The 27,362-nt window shown below is 48.8% G+C and overlaps 1 protein-coding gene across 1 annotated transcript in view; it reads right to left on the bottom strand.

Annotated features, from left to right (window-relative positions):
* The window catches only part of PLA2G3 (phospholipase A2 group III), a 78,261-nt gene that overhangs the window by 22,667 nt on the left and 28,232 nt on the right, over positions 1-27,362 (bottom strand). Inside the window, exons 4-6 of the mRNA XM_069619341.1 lie at positions 19,967-21,615; positions 14,544-14,673; positions 4,034-4,153 (exon numbers count right to left, since the gene is read on the bottom strand). Of these exons, the coding sequence (XP_069475442.1) occupies positions 4,034-4,153; positions 14,544-14,673; positions 19,967-21,615 (1,899 nt within the window). The remainder of the gene's footprint in view (positions 1-4,033; positions 4,154-14,543; positions 14,674-19,966; positions 21,616-27,362) is intronic.

Below are 27,362 nucleotides of genomic sequence, written 5' to 3'. Positions count from 1 at the left end.
TATGAAATTTGTCACAACATATTCAAAAACTGTTGAAGAATGTATCCATGAATAAGGCATTAAATATTTGGCTGAATTTTCTCGGCCTATGATAAGTGCAGGGGATGGGAGTTCCCTTATTTTCGTAACTCTATCTTCATTTTCTTGACATTTCCCACCCGTGAGTCATGGCCGGCTTTCTCTCCCTGCACCTAAAGATTAGAAACCTTAGCCCTAAGATCTACAGATCTACTTTACAATACATACATCTACCAGGAGTGCAATGTATACATTCTTATGTATCTAATTTTGAAGCAGGGAGAGATGTTTACATTCCATGGATTGGAGCGAGACTCCACAGCAAGTAAGATGGAGAAACCGCTGGGCACACAAGCCCCACCAGGAGGAAGAGAGCAAGCAACGCTGCGAGAGAGAGGGAGAGCTGAGGACCCGCAAGCAAAACTGACAGTTACCATAGAAAGTGCCCCATCCAAAGCACTTTGGCACTTACAACTAAGACCTACAGTTTAGAAGAAATGCTGCACCTGTGGAAAATAAGCCTTAAGGCCCATGATGAATATATTAAAATACATCTTGAAATGTTCCATGATGGGAAATTCAGCCAGAAGCTACGAAGTGAATAAAGTCATAAATCGCATAGTATAATTCACATTTGAATAATTCAAATTTATATAGCGCTACAAACCCTCGGGAATCTCAGTACAGCTTATTATTACCCAAAGTCGGTGGTCTTCATAGTGAATTGAAAACTAACCAGTCTAAAGAAACGCTGCCTGTCGGTAAACTAAGTGATAAGTCCAACGGTGAATCGATATAAGATTCAGTGTAATGAGGAATATATGTTGGGAACACTGAGCCATGAGGTCCACAGCAAACCGAAAGATATTGATACCATGGAACTGCTGGCCTTTGGGAAGGTGTGTTTTAAGCCTCACACTAAGCCTGCCCCTCTAATGAACTGCTGATTGATGGGAATACCATTACAGAGCCTTTGACCCTACTGAACTTCTGGCTGAAGTTTGGGAATCTGAGAGTCTGTAGTTCTAAAGAAATGTTGCCTGGTGGTAAAGTGAATCCTAAGTCCCACAATGCACTGGGAGACTTTTCCTTCTAACAAACTGTTGCATATTGGAACATCGACTCCTCATCCCAACGACAGCTGGCAGATTCCCTCTACTGAATTGACTCCTGAGCACACGTGCACCAAGAACATAAGGCCAGAGCCTAGCCTTTTCTATTGCCAAAGTAATTCCCATCTGATTATAGAACAGTGACAACCTGATCATTGCAACAAAGACCTGTCCTGACTCAAATGCTTTGCTGGTTACCGCTGGGAGAAGGATGGAGATATCCCACTGAAGTACCTGGTTAAAATTCAGAGAGACTTTCCTGTCCACCCTCAGTACCTTGAGCGAGGTTGTGCCAAGCCGTCTTGACTACTGATTGGTTCCAGAATGTGAATATTCCCTTGCCCACAATAAATTGTACCATATCAAGATCCAACTTTGACTTAATCCTCGGCGCCGTCTATGTGCTCCATCTCTCAACGACGGTTGACTTAGGACTTTGCAGCAAATAGCCCTACGCGAGTGTCTTCCTCCAAATCCGTGAAATTCGACGAGAAGAAATGAGTCAATCTAAGCACTTGGACAATTTGAGACTGACAATCTGAGCTTTGCTCACTGCCTCTACCAACCTAAACCCTGCTAGAATAGGAAAAGCAATGCCTATCACCAAAATTGGGATTGTTCAAACATCTGGCCAAGAAGCTGCCAACGTGACCGCTGCATTGTGCATGTTCTGAAAGAGTGCTGCTCTCTGCACGTGCCAACTGGAGAGGAGCTAAGAATGTGCTAGGCCCTGCCACACCTCACAGCCCAAGGAGGAGCAAATATGCGCTGCATGCGTCAGAGGTAACTTCTGGGTTATTTTCTGTATAACCCGCTCCGGTGCTGAGCCCTCCAACAGTGTGCAATTCCCTTCTCTGTCACTACACCAGTTAGTGGAGACCTTTGCATTTAACCCTCTTACCGCATAACATGATCCACACTTTAGAGTGTAGTTGATAGACCCAGAAGAAACATTGTTCCAGAAAGTAAGAATGAAGGAAACACAACTGTAGTGGTGCAAATCCAATTACTTTAGCCAGTGAAAATCCCTCAGCCAGCACAATGCTTATTCTCATGGAAGTTCCTATGTCCGTATGGTGACAGTTTCTGAGAACTTCGAGACACTCAATTTAACCCAAACCCTCACACTGTAGCAGCATCCCCCTTTTTGGGGGCTTGCTGGGGGTGGATTCCTGCACTGTGATAGAATCATTGCAGGCTATATGAATGTTAGGAACGCACCCCTCCCAACAATAGGTTTTATTCCAAACACAGAAATGATTAACAGGTCAATTTCACTTTCTCTGTTCTGTAGGTGCTGGTGCATGGCCGTTTTTAGTTGATGGAGGGGTTTGTCAGATTAATTCCGATAAAGAATGAGACTCCACCAAGCTAACTAGTTACACGTCCACTTCTAAAATATTGGATACTTTTTTCTGTATGAAATCAATAAAAAAAGTGAATAAGGAAAGTATTGACAATTGGATCATTAATGTATTTTAAAAACGTGTATTGGTATCAGGCAATACAAACACTAAGTTTGGAAAAAGTTTTTTTAATGACAGGGAAGAAATATGAATTGGATTGTCGAATTAATATTTAGCACAATAAACAAAGCATTTAAGTACATCAATTAGATGTAATTGTTTTTTGGAAGTGTGGTGCACATTGCACAGAAAACATTTCAAGACAACAGTTACCTTATATAAAATTATCTTCAATAATGATCCCTGTGCTTAGCCATTTCCTACTGTGCCTGCAGTTGTGAGCATTGTGCCGCAATGTGTGTTCTCCAGCCTACTTCCTCCTTCAGAGCACCAGGCTTGCGCTTGATCATGGCCCAATAATGAGCGAAGGGAGCATGGGGAGTCTTTTGTCTATTTCTCTCACTGAAAGCAGATCTGAGTATTCAGTCTGGCGTGTGGGGTTCGGACAGTGCCGGTCTACATGGTCAGGTCCCCCTAAACTTGATTTGTAAGACCCTAACACATAGAGGACTAGATTCTCCAAAGTAAGGAGATGAGCTTGTTCAGGTGATCTTTTTCCCCGCTTTGCGCATTTATGCAAATAAGGGGGCTTTTCTGTACATTTAAGTGCGCATCCTTAATTCACAAATGGGATGCTCTTTCAAATATTCAAAAATGAGGGTCCCAACAAGTGCATTACCAGGGTCATTTCTGGCCCTGTCATGATTTTCTTTTAAGTATGAACCGCGGCTGTCACACAAGCATTTCCAGCCCCCAAACGTGGATGGAGATGCTTTTTTTCTGGGTCATTTCACAGAGGCTGGATTTTAAAGGGCCCGTCTCTGGGAAATGCGCTCCCAGCATCCAGGTGGCTGCTGGGAGCCTATTATTTCACTGGGCGTCACAGTCCAGACAACTACCCACCCCATGAATGCAGAATATGTTTCCACCTAATTATTCATCATCACAATGCACTCACTGAGTGCTCCATCCAATCCACTCCTGAATTCACCAGTGTTCTCTCAGGTGTGCCCTCATTACTTTACCTCTAAGCCTCAATAATAGTAGGAGATGGCTGATTGGTAGAAAGGGGGTTTACGTTCTCCTGTGCCTTTCTCCAATACCTTGCTCTTTTGGCATACAGGACTCAGGGCAGTGATCCAAGTGAGTGGGAACGGTCGGGAGTGGTGTTCCACTACTTTTATTGTTTTCTGTTTACCATTCCTCTACTTTTTACGACTATATTCACCATTTTATAAAGAGGTTTTGTCCATTCGTGTTCCTGTGCAAGTGTAAAAAAGTTGTAATAGGGGCCTTAGCTACTAGTCACTTAGACTATTTCAGTGCCCCGGCCACAAAACCTTTTTACATTTTGCACTATGTTTCTGCCTACCCTCACAGTTCCAATATTTTTTTTTGGTACACTTCTACCACACCCTCAGGGTCTTTTGAACCTACCTCGTCCCATCGTTGCACACCACCCGGGGCTCGAGCACAAAGCAGGATGGTGATACGAAGTCGGACAAGACCTCCTGCACTTCGTTGGGTCGCTTCTTCCTCTGCAAGAATCGGGCCAACCTGAACAAATAGGACAGACACATGAATACAGCTTTAGGAAGAGCGCACCACCAGTCAAGTCCAGAGTAGAGAAATGAGGGCCAACACGGGTCTGTCAGCTAGGGCAGATGGCATGGACCACCAGCGCCCTCTGGTGGTCCAGCACTATGGCATAAAACCAGAAAAGACTGACAGCAAGAAAAGACAACATCTCACTGTATTGGAGGCATAAGGGCGTTGTCTGGTGGACCACGTGCACAATACATAATGCCAGGCAACAGAAAAGTGGCTTACATTCACGAAATACAATTCATGACATTTTGCAACAAACTTAGTAGTAGCTGGGGCTGGGGGTTAATTCTTCGGGAATTGGTGCCATTTAAAGCACACTAGGCTAATAACAACCGCTGTAACTAGAAGGCGCACATTCATTGGCTCAGAAAACTGTGCCCTGCTGATCTGTCATACCGGTTCTCCGGTTCTCCGGGCATTGCCCTATAGCCCCTTAGGCCAGTCCAAGCCTGGGTATGTGGTGCTTTCAGAAAAAAGAACAGGGCAAAGATTGCCAGGACAGGGAACATTCCAGAATATGACAGAGAGCAGTGGAGGTACAACTGGAACTATACAAAACAAAAAACTGCTCTTGGGCTGCAGGGCAGGGACACAGATTCTAACTCAGCAAAATGGTGGGTTCTGTAGCATTAGCAGACAAAAACAACGATAGCAAACAAACCCACTTCTTACGAATGGAACATTTAACCATCATTAGTCCGGATCTATCAGGTTTGCCAGAGCTTTTTTTTAGCGAAAACACAGTTTTGCAGAATTTCTGTGGACAATTTGTATCACTTTATTATCAGCAAAATGCAAGTGGATTCAGCCCCCCCACCCATCTATATACCTGAACCAAACTTACCATCTGTATTTGTGCAGAAAAACATGAGTCCAAATGTTTTGGGCACAAAGTTTATTTCGACCAAAGCGTGGAATGCCATTAGTTCTACTACTAGCCCACCTGTCCCCCCTGAAATGCAGTGCGCGCCAAAGCCTTCTGGTGCATGCCTTTAGGAAAGTCCACTGTGAGCCTGTCTCCACGGTAACACCAGGAAGCGCAGCGCCCATCCCTGCCAAATGAGACTGGCGTATGTGAAGACCAGCTGCCAGACTCGCCACGCTCCGCCCCGGAAACCGACACCACAGCAGTGTGTAACAATGATGGACCACCGGTACTCCAGGTAAGTTCTCAGGTTCTTTATTGTCCTTGTCCTGTACTCCTCCACAAGACACGGGGATGGTAGGGGACACAAGATGACAAGGGAAACACCGGGCTCACCCCCACACCCATCTCCTCTGCTCTCAGCTTCACTCTCTCTCACCAACCGTCACCAGCAGAACACTTCCACTGCAGATAACCTCACACTCACTGCTAATCTGTAAGCAAGATTACTACACTTCTCCTCCCCTAGGAAACACAAAAGTCAGTTACTACACTTCTCCTTCCCTGGGAAAACAAAAAGAATGATAAGGTAAAGTGACCAGCACTAGACTGCCATGGGTTTTCCCCCCAGTGCCAAGGCCTTTTTTGGTGATTTCAGTATTTCACCATGCAAAGCCTTCTAACATTTTCTCCTTCATTAACCCCATAAGTGCCAAGGACGAGCTATCTTGTCCTTGGCACTGGGGAGGTAATCCCAAGGACGAGATACCTCGTCCTTGGCACTTAAAGGGTTAACATCCCAACACAACACACTACCAGAAATTCCGCAACACAGTGGCCGCCTATGTACAGAACCCCTGGTAACTCAAATAATGGGAACCACACAAAAGGAAAGCATTTGCAGGACAACCACGGACCAAGTAGAAAATGCCAACAGCATGCAACCGCAAAAAAATACAACTCACCACTCCCTCGGTCTTCACTTCAAGGCCTCAAAAATAACAAACAGAGCACTTACGCCTGTCCCGAGCTGCCCCTCATGACCTAGGGCTGCCACCCCTAGCCGAACTATTGTTAGCTAACACTAACACAACTACTACCTAACCAGCTTACCCTCCATAGCACAAAACACCTTCCACTCCGGTCTGCCACCCCGAAGTCTCAGAGCTGCCCCTCTGAGCACTAACCAACTGCCCCCAAAGGAAGCAACAACAAATGCCCAACAATAACCGAGGAACCACACACACACCCTGACCACAGTATAAGGAAGAACCACAACCCAATACTGCTACACAACACAACCGTTGGCCATTTCATCTATCTAACATAACCCCAATTCAAAACACGCCAGTAAGACAACCTAAATCATCGAAACATGGAATTAGGAAACAAACTGGCAAAGCAAAATCCAAAACCATAGTAACCAATATCTCAGCTGAACAAAACCAAACACTATGGCGATCAGAAAACTTAACAGACGTAGCGACAGACTGAAGTCAAACACGCTATGACAATACAGCAGCAAACAACTGCCCTGGGGAACTACGCCTATGCCAAAAGAGACCAACCCTGACAAACCTCAGGCACTAATGACGGAACACCTACGCCAAAGGTGACCAACCCTGCAACCTTCGGCACCAAAAACCACAACACTCGGGCCAATAGCGACCTACCCTGACAACCTTAAAGCACTAAAGACCATAACACACAAAACACCATAGCCACCTAACCTGGGACCATACCAGGCAGAATGAAACTTAAGATCAAGAGATCAACACCCCCTGAAATACCAAAACATAGCGACCAACCCTGGCCTAAACCAGGCACTACATAAAAGACATAAGTTCAAAGAGGACAGGCACTCCTGACACTCTAAACACGATACATGGGCACAACAACTCAACCCATGACTACACACAGCGACCACAACGCCACACATACAAGGTGCAAAGATTCTAATGCTGTAACAACAATGTGACTACAGGTGCGCCAAACTGCTGCATGCACCCGTACACCGCACTCACACCCCAAACACTGACATCAAGCATGCACAAATGACATTTTGATAACATTGCATAATAGCATGAAATTTGAATGCAAACATCATGAAAAACACATCACATGTTCAAAGGTGAAAACATTACATCACATGTGAATAAATTGGATGAGGATGATCTCCAGCACAGCCTTCAAATGCCACAGGCAAGAACTCCTGGGCACGACCCAATGTCAAATGTACATGACAGTCAGTGTCCTGTGAGGAAAGTCATATTAATACAATTTGTTCCATAATAAGTTCACACCCCAATCCACACTCCTTGGGGTTAACATTTCCCTGGAACAAAGTTCCACCCCTAAGGTGAACACATCAATGTCACTAGTAATTTGCAGAATGAAACACATTACATTCCCGCAGAATGAATCACATTGCAACCCCTCCCCCCTCTCCTAACCAGGGAGTCGCAAATGGGAACAACACCAAACCCCTATACATAAGGTCCTACTCTCCCGCAAAGGCCACAACAATAGACACCACAGGAGACTAACAACGGCTTCGACACCAAGCTCAAGACCCCCCCCCCGAGACTTAATTAAAGGGCTCTTAACACCTCAAGAACAATTGGGCCACAACACGTAACATGCACTCATCCTCATGCACACGGCCCGATACACTAACCTGATACCTAAGTCCCATGTCCAACGCCGTACACAGGCAAATTGCTCGAATTCCTGCCCAATACGGAACCAGAGAACGCTGCAAATGTTGCTCTGACTGCTGCCTCCCAAGGACTCAGTGGAAGACTCTCAGGCGTGTTATGTTCCAGCGGTAGGCTCCATTCAGGAGAAACCATGCCCTCTCAAATCCGCTGGAAACAAGGATTGAAACACAGGAACAACTATTGCCACAACCCCATCTACTCCCCAACGATAGTCATTAGCCACATCCATCCCGCACTTATGATGTAGCGAATAATCAAACACAGCCCTTCTGGAATGCGACGTCCTAACTTCCCGTTCTCACTTCCTGGAACGTCAGCTGAGCGAAGCACAACAACGGCCACTGCTCACGTGATGGCCGTAAGGCTACGGCCCCAACCGTGACATCACCACAATTTCAGGAATCACTGACCAGCAACCACCTCGGGGCTCCGCCATCCCACTGAGTAGCCTGGGGCTGGCTGGCCGCGCAACATGAAAGTAGGCACTCCAGGGTCTCCGATAGAATGGCTGCACATGGCTGGAATAGGGAAGCTCCTCCTCCTCGGCTCCACCGTCAACACATCCCGCCTCCCTAAGGTGAAGGGCAGGCCCAGGATGAAACGAGCCGACACACTCTTGACAGGCCAGGTCCTCCTCCTCGGCCCCAGCGTCGGCACGCCTCGACTATGGATGCTGGCAGCAGACAACGGCAGGCACCTAGCGGAGAGACCGCAATGCTGGCCGGGTGACATCAAAGGACCGCGCTGGGTGTGCACCCCCAGCGCCGGTACAGCAACAGGACCCAACGTAGCCCATGGGGAGAACGATGCATGATCTCACATGGGACAAGATACGGGGATGGTAGGGGACACAAGGTGACAAGGGAAACACCGGGCTCACCCCCACACCCATCTCCTCTGCTCACAGCTTCACTCTCTCTCTCACCAACCGTCACCAGCAGAACACTTCCACTGCAGATGACCTCACACTCACTGCTAATCTGCAAACCAGATTACTACACAGTGCTCGCAGTGAAAATGGGGGGCCCGAAGGGGAATGTGAAGCGTTTCCCCCTGGGGTGTTTTCGGGCGCTGCAACCTGCGCATAGAGCGCCCTTTAGGAGTATAAAGGGGGGCAGGGAAGGTTCGGGAGCAAGTGACAGTTGGGACAAGCATTTATTCCGGATCGCTGCTCCCGAGCCTTCCATGCACTTGGGGCCTTGTCAGTTAGCAAACTTGAGGTAGGATTTAGATTACTGCTAGATATTGGGAGATGGTTGTGGGCAGACAGAGAATTTTACGCTATATCAAAATACTGTGCTAATATAGCCGGGGGTATTGTAAATAAAGTACTCCCCCATACCTTGGCAGTTTCCGCATTTCGTGCCCGGTATACGGGGCGCTCTTGTGAGGAGGCGGTGGGCTCAATTTGGCCGTCAGGTTGTCGAGCGTTGTTGGTTCCAGGAGAGGGAAGCTTTCTCCACGTGTTTCCTACTCGCAGCGGGGGGAGTGGGGTGTAATAGGGGAGAGTGAGCTTTGAAGAGGGATAGCTGCTTTAGCAGGCTACTCCTCTCGGTTTCTTTCCGACAAGCGCAAAGCAGTGCGGTTCCGTCGCCAAACCACCAGGGGGCAGGGCAGAGCCCTTAAACGGCCACACACGCTTTTCCTTTTATTTCATTCAGTCAGCAGATTAGGCTATTAATCAGCAAGAAATAAGCGTATGGGGTGCAGGAGCTACGTTTTTATAAAAACTATTTTATTTTCAGGACATTGGTTGGGATTTATACAGGTTTCACTTGAGAAGCCTCCCATTTTTACAATACATATACTCGGACAGGCCTCACAGGGGAGTAAATAATACTTTAGGGCTCGGGGGCCAGCTGAGCTTGGGTAGGTAGCAAGGGGCTGCGGCAGCTAACTGCATTATGAAGGGAAACAGGATGGCAGGACAAGGATCTGGTAGGTTGGGTTTGGTGGATGCTCAGGCATTAAGAAAGGCTTTGAATATTATTAGCAGGGCAACCAAAGCCCAGCTGGATCCGGCAGCGGGGGAAGTTACTAGGGAAAAGGGGGCTGGAGAAGGCAGGCCTCAGCACAGATTGGCAACGGATGGGTCCCTTGCCGCAGTGGTGGCTTGTAGCCCTTCAGCAGGCGGGGGGGTTTGGGACAAAGGGGCAAGAAGGAGCAGGATGGAGGTACCCAGGAGAGCGTCCGCGAGTGTGGGCGAGGTTGGCAAATGGTTGGGAGCCAAAGATACAGTGGAGGACTCTAGTGGAGTGGGTTATGCAGTGGGCACAAAGCAGGCAGGGGTGAGGTTAGGGTCGTCTCGGACCAGAGAGAGGTGGCATTGCGGAGGGGCAGAGGGGGGAAATACCTGCAAAATAGTGCAGGCGGGAGAAGGAGGGAGCATCCCCATTGAGTAGTGAGGAAAGGGGAAGGTGTGCAACGAGCTCCCGGCATAATAACATTTCAGGTGGAGGTCATAGTACGGCCCGCGTGGTTGCGGAGGAGGTGGTAGGTGAGGGCTTGAGAACAGCCTCTCCTGAGGAATGCAGAGGACATACTAGAGGTTGCAGCACAGCCCCTAGCATGGAAGAACAAAGGGCGGAGGAGCGAACACCTCGCCCGAGAAGAGAGGAGCAGGCAGAGGTTGGCACAGCCCCGCCGAGAAGACATCAATGGAGCGGTGGGAAGACTCCCCGGGATCATCCAAGGAGGAGCTGCCCGGCCCGAGCATGCGCTCGCAAAAACCATGCAGGAGCCCGGTGAGAAAGGAGAGGAGGAGTGTTGGAGTGGAGGCCAGGTTGCCATGGCTAGGCAACGGCGGGGCAGAAAGAGGTGAGTGGGAATGGGAGTGGTCTGCGGCTTGGCGCAGGTTAGACACGAGGTGGGTGATAGACAGGGAGGGGTTGGGGCATGGGAGACAGGGGGGAAAGGGGTTATGGACCACGGGGGCCGTGGAGAAGGAGAGGAGGGTATCCTCAGTGGAGGGACAAACGGACAAGGTGGTGGAGCCCGTGGCTCCAGAGGTAATACAGGTTCCTAAGGAGAAGGCTGCGGAAGGTACTGGGAAGGACAAAAGGATGCCGTATGTGGGCATTACAGAGCCAGTGGGCGCGCATTCGATGGGGCGACAAAAGATAAGATATGGGGAGGGGAATTTGTGAATGTTTTTAAAACCCTACACAGGGAGGTGAGAGCGAAAGAGGGGTCTAAGGAGGAGGAGAGTTTTGGGGGTTTCGCTTGGGTGAGATACAACGAGGAGTTTAGGGCGAGGATGGCAGAGGATAGTCAGGCTGTGTGGGGTGATATCAACATGGATCTCTGGCTGGAATGGATGGCGCCTATGAGGCCAGCACCAACGTTGCATACAGCGAGCGGTTTACCTGTGCCTTACCGGCTCTTTCATGGTCGCCCCGCCCCGGAGGGGGCAGGGGGAGAAGGCAGGGGTTAGCCCTCAGCAGCGTGTTGGGCCTTCAATAAAGAAGGCTGCATGAAGACGGAGAGCAGGTTTAAGCACGAGTGAGCAGATGCCCCGGACGGCACCCGATTATGCAATGTTTCCAATCAGGGGACCGATGGAGAGGGCAAGGAGCAGGGCAAAGAGTTGGGGGGGGGGCCCGAACACCAGTTAAAGTTGCGATCTGGATGTGTGGCTCAGTTTACTCGGAAGGGGAGGGGGGCCAAGAGTTTGGGGAAAGGTTTCACATAGGTTTTTAAGTAAATTATCAAGGTCCAGGGAAGAGGAGGATGCAGTTAATAGGCCAAGGTTATGTGGACAAAGCATTGTCTAAGGACTGGTCAATTTTTTCAGGTGCATGGTTGCGCATTTTAGCTTGGTGGGTGCAGCAGGGTTTTACTTGCAGTTGGGTTATGCAGGGAGCATTAGTGTGACGATCTCAAGGGAGCGGGCCAGAACAGGAATGCGGAAGATGTCGAGGTTTTCAGATGTCAATGCAGGAATGGGGAGTGCCGTGGCGGTAGGATATAATTGAAGAGCCGGTGAGGGGTGTTGACCTTTATAGGGATGGAGTTGAAGGCGGTGGTAGGGCCCTCACCCTTGCCGCATGACAAGGTGAGCAGACTTGTGGGGTGGCTTGAGAGGGTGATAGTGGAACGGCAAATAATACTGAGAGACATACAGAGGTTAAGGGGGTATCTCAATTTTGAGTGTCCGGTAGTGGCCACGGTTCCCATGTTGGTGGGAGTCAGGGCGCACGCTATGGCGGGAACTCAGTACCCACATCACAAGGTGAAGTCGGAAGGTGCGGTCAGGAAAAATTGTAAGTTTGGCTTAGACTATTGGAAGTATTTTTTGGGGCAAAAAAGGGGTTATATCGGAGTTTTGTGCTTGAGGAAGGAGCAGAAGAAGAGTGGCACTCAAGGAGATAAGAAGAGTGGCACTCAAAGAGATAAGTGCATCGAGAGGCTTTGTGAAGTCGCAGGTTATGTGGATTAGACTGCATGGACGGGGGTGCTCGTTTGGATCCTGGTGCAGAGGGGGGAACAGCAATGAGAAGGCGTGGGATGGACGTGGGGTGCAGGGTGGCCCCTAGTCCAATGGAGGGGGAACAGCAATGAGATGGGACTGCATGGACTGGGGCTGCACGAGGGCCCCTGGTGCAGTGGGGGAAACATGATGATATGGACGTAAGGGCTGGAGGGTTGGACAAGAGAGGACAGAAGGGGAACAAGATAGCAGAGGAAGGAGGTCTAAGGTGGGGAGATGTTCATTTATCAGAATTAGGTGGATAAAGATCTGCGGATCAAAGACAGACCAGAAAGGAAAGGGCTGTGGGGTGCTTCTGGAGGGGTAGCAAGGTTGTGCCCGGTGAGGATGGGATCATCTTGGGGGGAGACATATGGGGGGAAAAGAAGGGTGGGTATTTCAGCATGAGGACGGGTCGGCACAGTCAGCAGTACATATTTTTGGGAGTTAGGAGGAGGGCCTTGGTGGTCTTGGGGGAGAAAGCAGAGTTTTTGGGAACTCATTCTTTCAGGGTTGGGCAGACGCTTTTATTAGAATTTTGTTTTTCCCCCCATTTTCAGGATGGAGCCTTGTATAAGGGTTAGAAAGGACAGAGGGGCTTTCATGTGACAGGCTGGGGCATTACAAGGGGCGATGATATGTAAATTTAATTGTTGCTGATGTGGCAGGTCAGCCTGGCGGCAGGTCTTAGGAAGGAGGAGATTGGTGTGGAGGGGAGTTCACTGGGGTAAGAAGTTGCTGCATGCCGGGGACATGGCCCTTTGGAGGAGGGGTGGGTGAATCACAATGGGGTACTAGCGCGGTAAAGGAAGGGGGTGGTGCTGTTTGCACGAACGGGCTACCCCAGGCATGGGCGTAATTTTAGGGGGAACAGAGGTGTTTGTCCCCCCCCAACTTTCATGGCACACCATTGTGTCCCCATTCATTTGGCTGGGGCACCTTTTCTTCAGATGTAATGTCCCCCAAACATTTTCAGCAAAGTTACTCCACTGACCCCGGGGGTACAAAGAGGGGGAACAGGTATTGAAGAATGAGGGGTGTGGCCGCCCGGAGAAGATGGAAGAAAGCGGGAATGAAAATTGAGAGGGTTTTAAGGAGAGGGAAGTGAGCAAGGGATAGGAAGGGAGGAATTTGAAATGATTTAATTATTGTGGGGTAATGAAAATTGTTTATTTATTTAATTGTTTTGGCAAATTGTTAAAATGATTATGTTGGTCTGTAAGGCCAGGGGCCAGGTTAGTATTTCTTTGTGAGCTTGGGCCTATCACATTAAAGCAACCTTTTCCACTTCTAAGCGAGGGTATTTCTGTGCAGTAAGCCCAAACGGGAACTATTGCGCATGGCCACGTGAGCCAGATGAAAACCGTGCGCCATCCTCAAGATGCCCCACACATGACACGCAGGGAGCAGCAGCGTCACAACAATCAATAATGGCATTTGGATATGGATTTGTGTATTTCCAGACCGAAGCAACCTGGAACTGCGGTGTGAGCATTCAAGAGGTGCATTATTTGGGCTAGGGTCGATTATGTGGGAAAAATAATGCATCCTTCTGAGGGGTGTAGGAAGCAGATTCAGACTCTACACTGAGGGGTACTAGGTCGCTGTTGGCTATTGGCAATGGTTGCTCTGGTGACTTCGAAAGGGAGCACCAGGTGGCCTCAGCTTCGATCAACAAAGTACCACAAAAGCTATAGGGGAGGTTAGAGGTCGACGAGAGGCATAAGGAGCAGCAATAGGTAACTTGTGAAACTCCGGGAAAAGTACACAGGTAAGTCTGGGGCCATCAGTGGTGAGCAAAGCTCAATAGGAGGACTTGAGAGAGAGGGCAGTTCACAGACGGAAGAAGAGGGTGCTCTACTGACTGACAATAAGAACTCGGGTCAGTTCCTGGGCTCATAGAAATGACAGGTGCATATCTGGTGTATATCTGCGGTATATCAGGTGTATATCTGGTGTGTATATCTGGTGTATATATCTGGTGTATATATCTGGTGTATATATCTGGTGTATATATCTGTTGTATATCTGGTGTATATCTGGTGTATATCTGGCAGCACTTCTAGAGGTTGGGATCGAGACCAGTCTGTGGATAAATGTCTGTCTAAGAACCCAAATAGATAGGGAGGGGTCACTCACAGGGTTTACGAAATGGCCAAGGCCCACATGGCCGCCCAAGAAAAGATCAGATATGCGTCTGCAAACCCAAGGAGTAAGATATATCATAAATGAATCATGTGTGTGCTGTGCTGTAATAACCTGGGCGTGGAATGTGCCCCTTCTAACCTTCTTGTGCAGTTGCAGTGATATAGGGTCTTCACATCGAGGTTGTGGAGCAGGAATCTTTCTTCGTTTGGGGCAATCTTATATTCACATTGATCGAGGCGGCGATAACATCCACAGCTCTTGGACATATCTAGAGGAAACACATGAGAGAGAGGGGATATCACCAACACGTAGGGGATCGGGAGGTCACATGCAGCACAAAAAGAGGAGGCACCAGAGGCAGACAGGGGCAGTGTGAGAGAGTGCATTACTGGAAAGAGGCGTTCACAGAAAAGTAGGCTATGATGAGAAGATGCTGCTTGAGAGATGAAGATGGTGTGATGGAAGCCATGGCAGAAGGAAATCCTAGATGGGAGTGATGGTTAATGTGAAACATGAGATGGGCATCTTTACAGAGGGAGAAACATAGAGCACAGTCTGCCATGACACACTTTCAGGTGCCTTAAAAACTAATTTACAAAAGAAAACATGAGCTCAGGACACATAGTTTACATCGCTCACTGTACATAAGTCATTACTGCTCAACCTAGACCCTATCAGTCAGTCTGAGTTCTCATCACTCAACCAGTGTCTCAGTCATGCTTCTCACTCATCTTGATCCCACATCACTTACACTATATCGCCACCACTCAGTTTGAGACCAGCTGAGTCCACCCCTCTCTCTATCCTTCACGCCATGCCTGCATCCTTCATACTGAGCCCACAACAGTCAGGGCATCTTTCCATAACCCAATCTACACCTGCATCACTCATCTTCAGCCCACATCACTCAATCCATGCCGCCATACTTCAACCCAGGCCTCATTGACTCAGCCTTGGACCACTCCACTCATTTCTGGAGTGCTCATTCCATGCACCCACTGTGCTGCTTGTGTTTCACCTGACCGCAAAATATTGAACTTAGCTGTGCACTGTGCTGCATGTTTTTTTCACTTGTCCTGCCAAATATCGAATTTAGCTGTGCACTGTGCTGCTTGTTTTTCACCTGCCCTGCAAAATAGCGAACTTAGCTGTGCCCTGTGCTGCATGTGTTTCACCTTGCCCTGTTGTAATTGAATCTAGCTTTGCCTTGCAACTGCTTGGAGTCTTCATTAGCTAGTGTGCTACCCCCTGTTTTCCCTCTCTTATGTGCCCCCACCACACACCCCTTCTCCGAGTGCATTAGTACCTCAGACTGTTAAGTGTCCCCCCTCTCCGCTGCAGCCAACCATGTCGCTATCTATCTCTACTATCCTCTCCAACTGCTTCACTATCTCCTATCCTTCTCCCATCACTAAAACTGGCCAGAAGAAACTTAAAAAGGACATACTGGGCTCCAACGCAGGCCTTCCGATTGCAGACACCTATGTCACAGCTTCTGCCAGAGAGACTCTCACTGTCATCCTCTTCTTCGTTAACGCACCTGAACTTTGGACTCGCTACATGGTCGGCTTTCTCTCTCCTATCGCCTCTTCCCCATTAATGTTGGCACTCGCTGGGAGGTTCTCCTTGACCTCTTCGCCATTTCCAGAGTCATCATCCATTTTTATCTTAATGGAGCCATCATGGTTCAGGGTGCTCAACCCGACCTTATTCTCTTCGACAGGCTCCTAGCTCGCCTCTCTAACCTCACCTCTCCCTCCGCCAGGCTCCCTTGCCTTCTGTGCCCTCCTCCTCCTCTGCACAGGCCCCCGTGCCTTCTGTGCATTCATCCTCCTCTTTATTAGCACCCCTGCCTTGCCATACTGTCCTGTTTCCCTTGTCGGCCTTAGCTCCTTCACCACCCTCCACTATGCCCTGGCCCTTTTGCCACCCCGGGATGGGACCACTGTCCCCTGTGCCCCCCTGAGGAAGACCCTCAAAGAAATCAAGCTGCTCCACATTGCCACTCTCAACACTCACTCTGCTGTCAAACACTCGTCTGACATCTGCAACCTCCTCGAACTCATGGCTCTTGATGTGCTCGCCATCACTGAGACTTGGTTCAGGAATAGCTCTGTCACAAGCTTTGACACACTCCTCCCTGAAGGCTACAAAATCATCTCTGTGCCCAGGCCTAAGAAGACAGGTGGGGAGTGGCTCTCATCTTCCCAAAATGGATACCTGTGTCCATCATCCCTACTCAGGCCTACTCCTCGTTTGAGTGCCTAGGTTGGAGACTCTCACTCTCCCCAAAATCTTCTCTCATTATGGCCAACTTCTATTGGCCACGAGGTCAGTCCGCCCTTTTCCTCTCAGAATGGGCTGACCTGGCCTCCTCCCTACTATCCTCATCTTCTCACCTCCTCCTGATGGGTGATCTGACTGAGCATCCATCTGGACTCTCCAGACTCCTCATATCCTTTTCTGCAACCTTTGCGACTCTCTCACCCAATCTATCCTACCCTCTGGCTCCACACACACCGTGGGCCATGCCTTCAATGTTCTCATCTCTGCTGACATCCCTCTCTCTATCCCTCTCACTACCTCTTCTCCTGGACTGACCACTCTGTGTATGAGCATGATACAAATAAAATATCATATCATATCACTCTCTTCTCTCAACAGACCTGAAGCTCTCCTCTCCTCTTGCAGCAATCATTCCGGCACACCCACTTGGCTTCAAAGTCATCAGACCCATAAAAATATTGACAGTGGATGCCTTTTCCTCCTCCTACTCTCCTCCACCCACTCCTTCGGCTGACTCCCACCTAGACACAGGCCGTGCTAACTGCAATCTCTCTATCTCCATCACTCTCAACACTCTTGCTCCTGTCATGAAGGTTCAACTGAAGCCTTCCAAAAAGTGCAACTCTTAGTACGACTCCGACCTAGCTGCCCTTAAACGCAAGTGTAGGGCAGCTGAGCGGTAACGGAATGCGTCGGCTGAACCATCTGAGAAACGGGCCTGCTGCCTCCTTCAAAGGCATTAATGACTCTGCATCCGCACCAAGAAACGAGTCTTTCAAGCCTGCATCTCCGCGGCATCAAACAATACGGCCAAACTTTTCAAAGTCTGCAAGGAACTGGCCAATCCCGCAGCAGCCTCTTCTTATGGCACACCCACCCAGGACCTTTATTCGACCCTGGCTGCACGCTTCACCACAAAAACCCAATACATCCTTCCACCCTCTCTTCTGCACCACAGCATACACCAACACCAGAGCCTACCTTGCCCCCATCCACTCACCCTCTCCTCTCTTTCACCCAACACACCGGAGGAGGTCACCAGACAAGTCCGATCTATGAAGGCTTCATCTAAACAGGCAAGCACAACCATTAAAGACAACATTGACTCCCTCACCCCTGCCTTGGCCGATCTCTGCAATCTCTCCGTTTCCACTGGAGTTTTCCCAACTGCCCTTAACCACTCCCTTGTGCACCCTCTGCTCGAAAAACCCTCTGCCGACCCATCCATTCCGGGCAAACTATCGCCCCATCTCCATCACACCTTTCCTGGGTAAACTCCTGGAGATACTTGCTATCTCTCAGCTGACCCCCCACACTGAATCTATTGGTTGCTTCCGCAACTATCAATCTGGCTCTATAGCATCCAGAGGCACAGAAGCTGCTCTTCTGAACACCTGTCAAGACCTGCTCTCAAATCTTGACACTAACACTCCCTCTATCCTCATTCTCCTTGATGTCTCCTCTGCCTTCGACACGGTTAACCACAACATCCTGATTGCACGTCTCTGTGACACCCTGGGAATCAATGATCAGGCACTGGTGTGGTCATTCTCCTTCCTATCCAACTGCCCATCCCAGGTGGAACTCGGAGCCTTTCACTCGTCTATCACTCTCTCAACCTGTGGCGTTCCCCAAGGATCTAGCCTTTGCCTCTGGTTCTTCAATGTCTATATGGCTGCCCTGGCACGTGTGATTGTTTCAGGCTACCCTCAGCAACCTCCTCCTTGCTTATATCTGACTGTCTGTCCGCTATTCAGTCATGGTGTGCTGTAAAAAACCTCTGGCTCAATGCCAGTAATGCTGAGATTGTTTGCATTGGGACCCATGCTCCCACTTTCCCACTTTCACTCTGGCCGGCCTCCCTTGGCCCTGCTCCTGCACCCACCTGTGAGGCAAGAAACCTTGAGGTCCTCTTTGACTCCACTCTCTCCTTCTCCTCTCACATTTTGGATATCTCTAAAAAGTCTATCAGCTACACCTCCTCAAAGGTACTCTACCTTTTCTCACTTACCCCCAGCTGTCTCCAGAGCCATGGTTCTCTCTAGGCTGGACTATTGCAATAGCCACTTCCTCAACCTCCCTTCTTCTGCCCTGCGCCCTGTGCAACTCATCCAGAACAGAATAGGAAGACTTTCCTTGGCCTCAAGCCCAGGGACTGCATCTCTCTGGTGCTGAAATCCCTTCACTGGCTTCCTGTGGCTGCAAGGATCAAGTTCAAGACCCTCTGCATTGTTGACAAGGCTTACTGGGGCCTGGGACATACTGTCCCTCACGAGCCCTCTGCTCATCTACCTCCAACCTTCTGCGAGTGAGCTGGTTCTCCAAGCAGAGATTTGGAGGGAGATCCTTATCCTCACCAGGTGCCCCTCACTCTGGAATAGCTTCCCTGCCACCCTGACCCGGATCTCCTCAAATTCCTGAAACGCCTCAAGACCTTCCTCTTCTCTTCTTCCTTCTCTCTCCCTCTACCCTGCTAACTTAGTTGTCTGTTCTTTGCCTCTCTCCCTCCTACTCCTTACAGCTTGCTGACTTGCCGCCTGGTGTACCTCATAGTCTCACAGGTCCTGGCACCCCTGCCAGTCCTCTTTCGCATTTGCCTCAGGGCCCTACACCCCACCCCCACTCACTGCACTTGACAAATGACCAAGAGAGTGGCTCTCTCTCTACTTACCCAGTCTCAACCACACGGGTGCACTTAGTTCCCCCTTCCTGTGACCTTCTGTGCACTTGAATGTTCTGCATGTACCACGCCTCAAGATTGCCTGTCTGTTCTGCCTTGTCTTCATCCCTTAATTGCACTAGTAAAACTACAGAATCTCTGTCAGGCTTATTTGCTGTATCCAAACTGTTAAATGTATTTTTTACGCACTTACTCTGCCTGTGAGACTATTATCGTCTCATAAATTCAAAATCTTTGAGTGACTGTTGTTTTTTCCCCCATGTTCCCACCCTGTTTGAGCACTTTGAAACACTTGCCTGTGTATAGGCCCTATATAAATAAACAATACCATAACATACCATACCCACCATTCAACTGAAGGCCACGCCACTCATGATGGGCATCCATTACTTACCATAAACCCTACTACTGACCAGATGCACCTATCACTAGATCTGGGGCCGTCTTCCTTCAACCTATGTCCCTGGCACTCAACCTGAGTTCATTTTGCTCAAAGCAGACCCCGGTAGCTTCACACATGCTCATGCCCCTCAGTGTTTTCGCTAATACTTGACTCACTCCATAACAGTAACCTCATACATTCATTAGTACTTACAGTGTTGCTTTGCCTTGGCTTTGTCAGGATGATACTTGTTAGTGTTAGGCTCCTGCGCAGTGATGCGGGGAGGCGTGCCTGTTGATACCCCTTGGAGATGCCCATTCTTTTCACTCAAGGAAACACTGGTTCGGTCAGAACCTGGGAACTCCTGGGGAATCATAGAGGAAACTCCTGCCTCCACAGATCCAATATGCAATCCTTCTTCAGCTGTTGGCAAGCTGGACATCTGCTTTCCTAGAGTTGTTGTTGCAGGGCTAGAAGGCGGCATTATTGAAGTGTCCCCATAATTCTGCCTAGCATGATTTACAATCTGTCCTTGAACTGCATGCATTCCCAATCTGTTGTCTTCACTCGATGGTGATGAAATATCTTCTGCCACAGGAGTGCTCTCCTGGAGACGTTGATCTGTTTTGGCCATGGGCTGTACACTGCTGTACTGGATAACTCTTGGTGGAGTCACACGGTCATTGTAGACCTGTTCATAGTTCATTCTAGAAGTGCTCTGCCTTGGTTGCTCCATGGCCTGGGCTATGGATGTTTGATCAGTGCTGGGCTGTGAAGGGCCAGGTAGGTCTCTTACTGGGTGAACCATCTGGGTGAGCTGGTCTGTTCTCCGATTCCATGTCATTGTCTGAGCTCTGATGCTATTGCCAGTGCTTGTCTGGTCTGTGCTGGGTTGTTCAGTACTGAAAAGGGCAAGGATGCTCTTGGCAGTGTGCAACTGACCTGTAGTGGGTTGTCCAGTAGTGGGACGCATCATGCTGGTGCTGTCCTTATTGGGTTTGCTGCTGCTTGGCTGCCCTTTGTCACACTGGGTCACAGTGCTTTGGTCAGTGCATGGTTGGCCTGTGGTTGACTGACCCATGCCTGTGTGGTCAATGGCAGGATTGATGTTGATTTGAATCAGGTGGGATACAGAATAGTGTTTCTCACTATTGGAAGGTTCAGGTGTTGCATCTTCTACATAGTTCGGGAAGGCATCTGATTTTAGCTCCTCCTTCCCCTCATGAAGTGACATGTCTGTCATCACAGCCACTGAAGAGATATCCCTCTCAGAAGGTGGGGCCTCCATCACTGTATAAATGGACCCATTCAATGCTGTGGGATGTGGGGCAACATTCAACTCAGGCAGGGGGAAATTTACCCCACTGGATGGTGTGAGATCTTCCACCCTGTGCACAGACCCCTCCAATGCCTCAGACACCGGACGGGCATTCACCCCGTCCTCCATCGCTGCATGCACCGGACCCTCCTGCACCGGAGGCGGTGGGACAAAGCCATGACCAGTAACCTTCAGATCCTTCATTTCAATAGCATTACTCCCAGCCATAGAGATGCTTGACACTAGGCCATGCAAGGGCACTGCTGAGGGCACCCCGGCAGAGCTTGCTCTGTTTGCCTGCTCTGCTCGCCCCTGGTGCTTCAAACGCCTTTGCTTCTTCCTCTGCTTGGTGCCTGGCTGGAAAGCCCTATCTTTTGGGTGACCTGAGGGTAAGGCCACTTTACTGGATGGCGATATCCTCCCACTCTCCCTGGTATAGTTTAGTTTGTATATTTCATCCAGGGCATCAGTAAAGGGGTGCGTGTAGTTGTAGATGCCCTGCTTCTGGAGCACGGCGAAAGGGGTGATGCCATATTCTTTACACCTGTGAGTAGGGAAAAGAAGTAGATTTGGTGACTCTAACACTCAACATGTTCCATGTCTATGAAACTATACAAATGGTGAAATGCATAGGCAGAGCTTATTGTAGACTTATGCAAGCTGCAATATATCGCTGAAAGCCTAAGGGCAGTGTAGGGTGAACAAGGGGACTTCTAGGGGCTAACACAACTGGTTCCCAAGAATTTTAGCAGGGCACTGCTGAAGGAATCTCACACTGCTGCTGTCCTAGAAAAGTCTAGCCGGCTCACTTAAATCCCTGACTCCCCCTATGTAGCACACGGGCTGCCTGTGTCCACTGTACCTCCTGGGTATTTCTATTTTTTGTTATTGTGATTTGGCTTTGCATAATTAAACCTTACACAAACATATTGGGTATTTTGCCCATCAAGACAACGCCTGTCGGAACGGGCCTCATTATGAGTGTGTCGGTACGGTAATACCGTGCTCGTATTACCACATACTGGCACATTACTGCACTGCACACTCCAAGTTTGATGGTGGGGTGGCGGGATGTACCTGCAGCTCCGAGCTGCCCCCCCCACCACCAATAATGCTGGTATTACAGGCAATTCCCCCCATGGAGTCCTATGGGACTTGATGAATGGGAATTACCGCTGTTGCCTGCTCCTGTAATATCCCAGAAATTCCAGGATATCAGGCACCGGTAACGGTAGGTCAGTTTTCCGGTATCCCGCCGGAATTATCAGTGGGATACCGGTAAACCTGTAATGAGGGCCACACGCCTCTATCACAGCACACACAGCCACAGACCGAAAGGACAGCACCCCCTTTGTATCGTGACCGCATTCACCTGGCGTTGAGACAGTACCTGGATGCTCAACCTTTCATGGACTGGCCTTCTGTTTCCGTTAGAAAGTGGCATAAGCATGGACTGCTGTTCAGTGACTGGGAAAAAGGAGCGGAGGCATGGTTGCTGGTCAGTTTCTGCGAGATGGGAGTTGAAGCATAGGCTACTGTTCAGTTTGCGTGTCAGGGGAGCAGAAGCATGGGCTGGTGCAGGGCCATCTTAAGCACTTTTGGGGCCCAGGGCATGGGCACCCTTGGTGCCCCCTCCACCAAACCAAAGGGATTGAGGGATCCGAATATCTGGTTGCACGCCCCTATTGTCGCGATCACCACCCATACATATGATATATGATATGATAGGTTATTTATAACATGCTTAATACCCAAAGGTTTCTAAGCGCGGACCCGGGGATCGAACCTGTGTTGCTCCGTGTCGACATAGCTTGATATGCTTGCATCGATCAAATTAAGCATGGCTACTCCCTTTCAGTGCTGTTACCCTTCTCCTTCTTTCTGTAATAAGAATGATAACAAGTAGCATTTCAAGGACAACATTAGCAGTCCACAGCGAGGGGACTTGTTTTCTAGTATAGGTACAGAACACCTTTGTTCAATAGCAGCCATGAGGAAGGTACACTGGCCATAGTATAAATGCCAGACAGAGATCGTATGAAAAAGGTGCCCATAACACAGAAGAGACACAGGACCCAGGTTTTCTGCCTCAAAGAATGCAAAAGTGCTCAAGCATGCACACAGAAGCCCGATTGGAAGCACAGAGAAAGCTACATGTACCATAGAATAGAGAGTGGGTGAGGATTGGAAGGTCCTGAAAGGTGTCCATATTTAGAAAGGCTGAGATTAGAAAAGGGACATGGTTTTCAAGTAGTGTTTCCATTACAGAGCAAAGCAAGGCAAGTGGTCGTGGTGTGCAACATATAAATGCTCACTATTATTGTAGACTAAGTAAGACGATAGCCAGTGAAGCCATGAGTGGGCCTTTTTTGAAGGTCATACCCTGAGAATGAAATCATTCAGGGGGGGACACTTTGAGAGGTTTAGGGACTGGTAATTTTGATAGGTTAGGCAATATGAGATTAAATAGGATTGAGATCACCCATTGTTTGTTTAAAACGAGGTGCTGGGATTTGCACCCATTCCGCAATTTCTGCACTTCACAACTTTATTTTCCAGTTATTGTCCAATTCTTATCATGAAAAAAACAAATCCAATTTTATAGAACTTACTTGGAACGTACACAAATCACATAACTCAAAAGGACCATTTTTTAAAACAAAAGTTATAGAAGCATATTAGGCAAAATGGGGATGCTTCTAGCTTCACTGTCTCCATCATCAAGGGAAGTATACAAGTACAAGCGAACTAACTGATGTGATATTAAACGATTGTATCTGGTAATGTCTTTTTGTATTTTAAAGCTCTTTAAATATGCCCAAAACAAAGGCTTGTGAAATTGTTATTCATAAACGTGCAGATAAACCTATGAATTGTATAAAAAAACAAACTGTTTTGTGTCAAATGAGCAGACCTTAAAATATGTTTGCCAGGGGCCTGCTATATCTGATCCACTTCCTTCTGTCTAGAACCCCTTCCAATCAAATAGCATATATAAAAAATATATTAAAAAAAAGATCAGGTAATGGGTTAAACAATGCCGTCAGCATGTGAGAAGGTAAACCTTTTCACAGACCACAGCGCAATATGGTCAGTGATATAATATGATTTGTCGATGGATCACTATCGTCTGCTGACAAAGCCAGAATATGAGAAGGAACGCCTTAGTTGCACAGTCCGGAATTTAATTAGCTAATCGCATCACAAGACTAACACTTTATGCTCATCATTAGAGGTGGCTGCCTTGCGTTTACAACCACCCATCTGAAGAAACCAATTTCTAGACCTTCACCATATTGATGCTATGTTTGTCTTTATAGCGGCCGCTATTTGGTGCAGGTGCATTGCTGATAATAGCACCTGATGTGCTACAAAACAAAGTTCATATTCATGCAGGTTATCAACCTCAGACATATGAAAAGGCTGAATTTGCCTTGTTGGAACTTGGTTTTGTAATCTTGCATATGAACAAAGATCTCTGCAATGAGTGCTTAACACATTGAGCTATATTCTGAACCATCCCAGCAATCGAATGTATCAATATGCATTTCAACTTTGGCTATTGCACATGATCACTATGATCCCCACAGAAAGGTCAGAATGCTACAGGGGTTGTGCCATAGTGAATGCACAAACAATGTATACCACAGTGAACACAGAAAGCATTCAAGAATAAATTAATCATAGCAGAATGTTACTGTCAACACCAGGCAGGCAATAAGTTTGGCCTCAGCAGCATGCCATAAAATATCATGATGTGTGCCATTTATGTTTGGTGAACAATGGAAACTGACTTCTTTAGATCAGGCAGCCTTGAGGGGCCCCCCTCCAAGGTGGGGGCCCGGGGCAAGTGCCCCTTTTGCCCTCCCATAAAGACATCACTTCAGTTACTGCGAGATAGGAGTGTAAGCATGTACTGGTGTTCAGTTCCTGGGAGATGGTAGCAGACGCATGGACTGCAGTTCAATTCCTGGGAGATGGGAGCAAATCATGCACTCCAGAGAGACAGGGGCCAGGATTGGGGCCCTAATGCACTAGTAGGCTACTGCTGAGAGGACGTGCACACTTCTGAATTCAAGAGGGCACTGCTGAAGCAGCCCCATACTGATCGAGTTCCAAACCTCCTCCTCTCACTGTGCTGGGAAGGAACTCACATTGATCAAGTCCTGGGCCACTTCGGGGAGAAGACTAACACGGATTCCTAAACCACCGAAGGGCGCTGCTGAAAGGAGTCTCACACTGCTCGAGTGCTAGACCACCAAAGTGCACTGCTGAAAGAAGTTTCATACTGCTCGAGTGCTAGACCACCAAAGGGCGCTGCTGAAAGGAGTCTCACACTGGTCGTGTGCCAGACCACCAAAAGAGCACTGCTGGGGGGGGATTCTCACACTGCTCGAGTGTAAGATCACCAAAGGGCACTGCTGAAAATAGTCTCACACAGATTGAGTGCTAGACCACCGAAAGCAGCCCCATACTGATCGAGTTCCCGACCTCCTCCTCCCAGTGTGGTGGGAAGACACTCACATTGATCAAGTCCTGAGCCACTTCGGATAGAAGACTAACACTGATTCCTAAACCACCAAAGGGCGCTCCTGAAGGAGTCTCACACTGCTCGAGTGCTAGACCACCAAAGTGCGCTGCTGGGAGGAGCCTCACGCGGATCGAGTCCTAGATCTCTGATAGCACACTGCTTGGAGTTGCCTCACAGGGATCGAGTCTTAGAGAACTAACAGAGAATTGTTGGGAGCAGTCTGACACTGGTTGTATGCTAGATGCTAAACGGTCACGAATGGGAATGACTCACACTGATAAAATGTCGGGCCACTAACGTGCAGCTGATGGAAGGAGTCTCCCACTGATTGAGTCCTAAACTAGCAGCAGGGCGCTGATGAGAAGCGGCTCACACTGATAAAGTCCCACACATTAAGGCACACTGATGGAAGGAGTCTCACACTGATTGAGTCCTAAACCAGCAACGGGGCACTGCTGAAAAGAGACTCACACTGATAAAGCCCCACACCACTAATGTGCCACTGCTGGGAGAAATCTTACACTGATTGAGCCCTAAACAATCAACAGGTCACTGTTGGGAAGCGACTAACACTGATAAAGTCCTGTGCCACTAACATGCCACTACTGGGAGGAGACTCACGCTGATTGAGCCCCAGATGCTAAAAGGGCACTGCTGGGATGCGACTGAAACTGATACAGTCCCAGACCACAAACACACCTGAAGAGAGGGTCTCTGCAAGGCCCCTTGTGACCCTTATACGTATGACAGCCTGAAGACTAAGAAACGAGAGGTGCCAGTCACTGTTTAGTCAGCCCGCAGGAGGGCCAGTAAATTCTACATATGTGAGCAGATATTCTGTTAGACAACCATTTAAACCCATTTAGAGACACCACGACATAGTAATGTTAGCTGTGAAGCAAACTTGCATCCCTGCACGAAGTTACACAGACACACATGTGCACACACAAAGAACATGCAAACACAGCTCTATAGATAGAGGACAGATACATGGACATACTGGCCCTCATTACGACCCTGGCGGTAAGTGAAAAACGATGCCGGTAAAGGATTACCAGCATCGCTTACCGCTAGGTCCGATTATGACCTGAGAAAGTGCAATTAGCGGCAGCACCAAGCGTGAGGGCATGCGACCTCCCATGCCATAAATACCGGCATGGTGCAAAGTGGGGAATATCACGAGTCAAGCAGACATGCTCTTAACGCACTTGCGAAGGCCATAAAGTACCTTAACGCCATGGTGCTAATACCACCATCGCGGACCAACCGTAAATGGCCATGTCCAGTGTTCACAGCTGCCACAGTTGCACACAATCAGCACAGGTGGAGGCAATACAGACTGGCCAAGTACAAAAGGAGCACACCCCACCCCTTCCCACACCCAGTCACACTCCACAATGATTCCAATATGACTAGCAATGTTGGGGCTGGAGGACCTGATTGCAATGGAAGTGCTACAGCAACAACAACAACAACAACTACAACTACAACAACAGGCAGCACAGAGGAGACGCAGGAGGAGAAGGAAGGCAAGGCAGGGCCAGCAAGCCCCACCAGCACAGCCAGTGCCACCACGCAGGCAGCCCCCAATCCCACGCATCAGAGCCAGTCCATTCAACCTCACCGCTGAGCAGATCCACACCCTGTACCGTTTGGACCGGGACACCATCACCACCATCGTGGACATGATACGCAACGACATCGTCAGCATGATTGAAACACCCACCGCCATCCCCCCCCCTACTGAAGATAGTGTCCGT

The sequence above is a fragment of the Ambystoma mexicanum genome, chromosome 10, assembly GCF_040938575.1.
Source record: "Ambystoma mexicanum isolate Mex_15411 chromosome 10, UKY_AmexF1_1, whole genome shotgun sequence".
Lineage (NCBI taxonomy): Eukaryota > Metazoa > Chordata > Amphibia > Caudata > Ambystomatidae > Ambystoma > Ambystoma mexicanum.
The sequence above is the reverse complement of the archived record's forward strand: the minus strand, read 5'-3'. Positions and strand labels throughout refer to the sequence as shown.